The 1,210-nt window shown below is 46.2% G+C and overlaps 1 protein-coding gene across 1 annotated transcript in view; it reads right to left on the reverse strand.

Annotated features, from left to right (window-relative positions):
* LOC107578743 (UPF0258 protein KIAA1024-like) overlaps nt 1-1,210 on the reverse strand; it is a gene marked incomplete at its 3' end in the record, with an annotated part of 43,407 nt that overhangs the window by 21,038 nt on the left and 21,159 nt on the right. The window contains exon 3 of the mRNA XM_016264670.1: nt 5-961. Coding sequence (XP_016120156.1) covers nt 5-923 — 919 coding nt within the window. The remainder of the gene's footprint in view (nt 1-4; nt 962-1,210) is intronic.

Genomic DNA, 1,210 nt, shown 5'->3' on the forward strand with positions numbered 1-1,210 from the left:
TTGCTGTATGGCAGCTCGAAACTGTGATTGAAGAAAGTGGGAGGCTTGCTCAGCTCCCTCCTGTGGTGGTACTCGCCACCAGCTTTGGGATTCGCTCTGCACTCCGTAGTGATCACGTGGGGTGAAAAGGCAACAAGGTTGTGGAAATCCTCTTTGAAGACATTCCGCTTTTGCATGCATGAGTGCACGGTGAAAGGCTCTCTGCTGGACACGAAAACATCCTTGATCCCTGGGTTGGCGTGGAGAGATTCCTGGTCCGTTGTTGACTCGCTGTCGATGTCCATGGGGAAGTAAGTGCTCTGCATCTCGCATGGAGGAGGACTGACGCTGGAGTACTGTGGCAGATGCTGTAGTTTATCCAACGATGCTGCCCTACATTTCAGATCCTTGGTGACTCCCAAGAGGAAGTTGGGTTCTGAGGTTGGTATAAACTGCTGGCAGTTATTGCAGTCAGATTTTGGGCAGGGTGACTTCCGAGAGACGTGATGACCCCTGGTGTCCATGAGGTTGTACCCCCTGTCGTTATCGTTGAATTTATACACATCCGTGTCAGATCGACAGGACTCAAAGGACTGGTTCTTGTGAAACTTGGGTCTCCGACCCATTGGCAACTTGTCTTTGGCCATACCTCCATTCATCTGGATGAGATTAAACATAGTGACAATGTCCGCCGCCACCATGAGCTTCTTGGACTGTTGGTCCTCCACCGAGCACCTCATCTTGTCTTTGAATAAGGTTGCGGGGAAAGCTGGATCCAAGCATGCTGTGTAGAACAGCAGACTCCTCAGCTTAGCCAAATGGACCAAATCAAACCTGGCACACAGGGACTTGCAAAGGTCTTGGTATGAAACGGTGCTATACTTAGTATCCAATTCCTCCAAAATTCTCACAAGGAAGAGGGAATACTCTGGCATGGCATCCATTGCTGTTTTGATTTTTGATTTTGTGAGGAAAGGACAGCCTGCAGGGGACAGATGAATGATTAGTGACTGAAGAAATGTGAGCCATCTGCCAAACTACCGTAAAAATCATATCAAGATGCAAGATCGTAACCATCATAGACATACTCAGAATATTGATTGATCAGTATGGTGGTTTCAATGACTTTTACAATGGGCTCCAAAGTCTGAGACTATAGAATTCAAAACTTTTAGGATTTTTTTTTAAAAGAAAATTAAGACAAAGAAATGTTATGGCATAAAAAGAATAC

Source organism: Sinocyclocheilus grahami, unplaced genomic scaffold, assembly GCF_001515645.1.
Source record: "Sinocyclocheilus grahami isolate Dianchi unplaced genomic scaffold, SAMN03320097.WGS_v1.1 scaffold11738.1, whole genome shotgun sequence".
In the NCBI taxonomy this organism is placed as follows: Eukaryota; Metazoa; Chordata; class Actinopteri; order Cypriniformes; family Cyprinidae; genus Sinocyclocheilus; species Sinocyclocheilus grahami.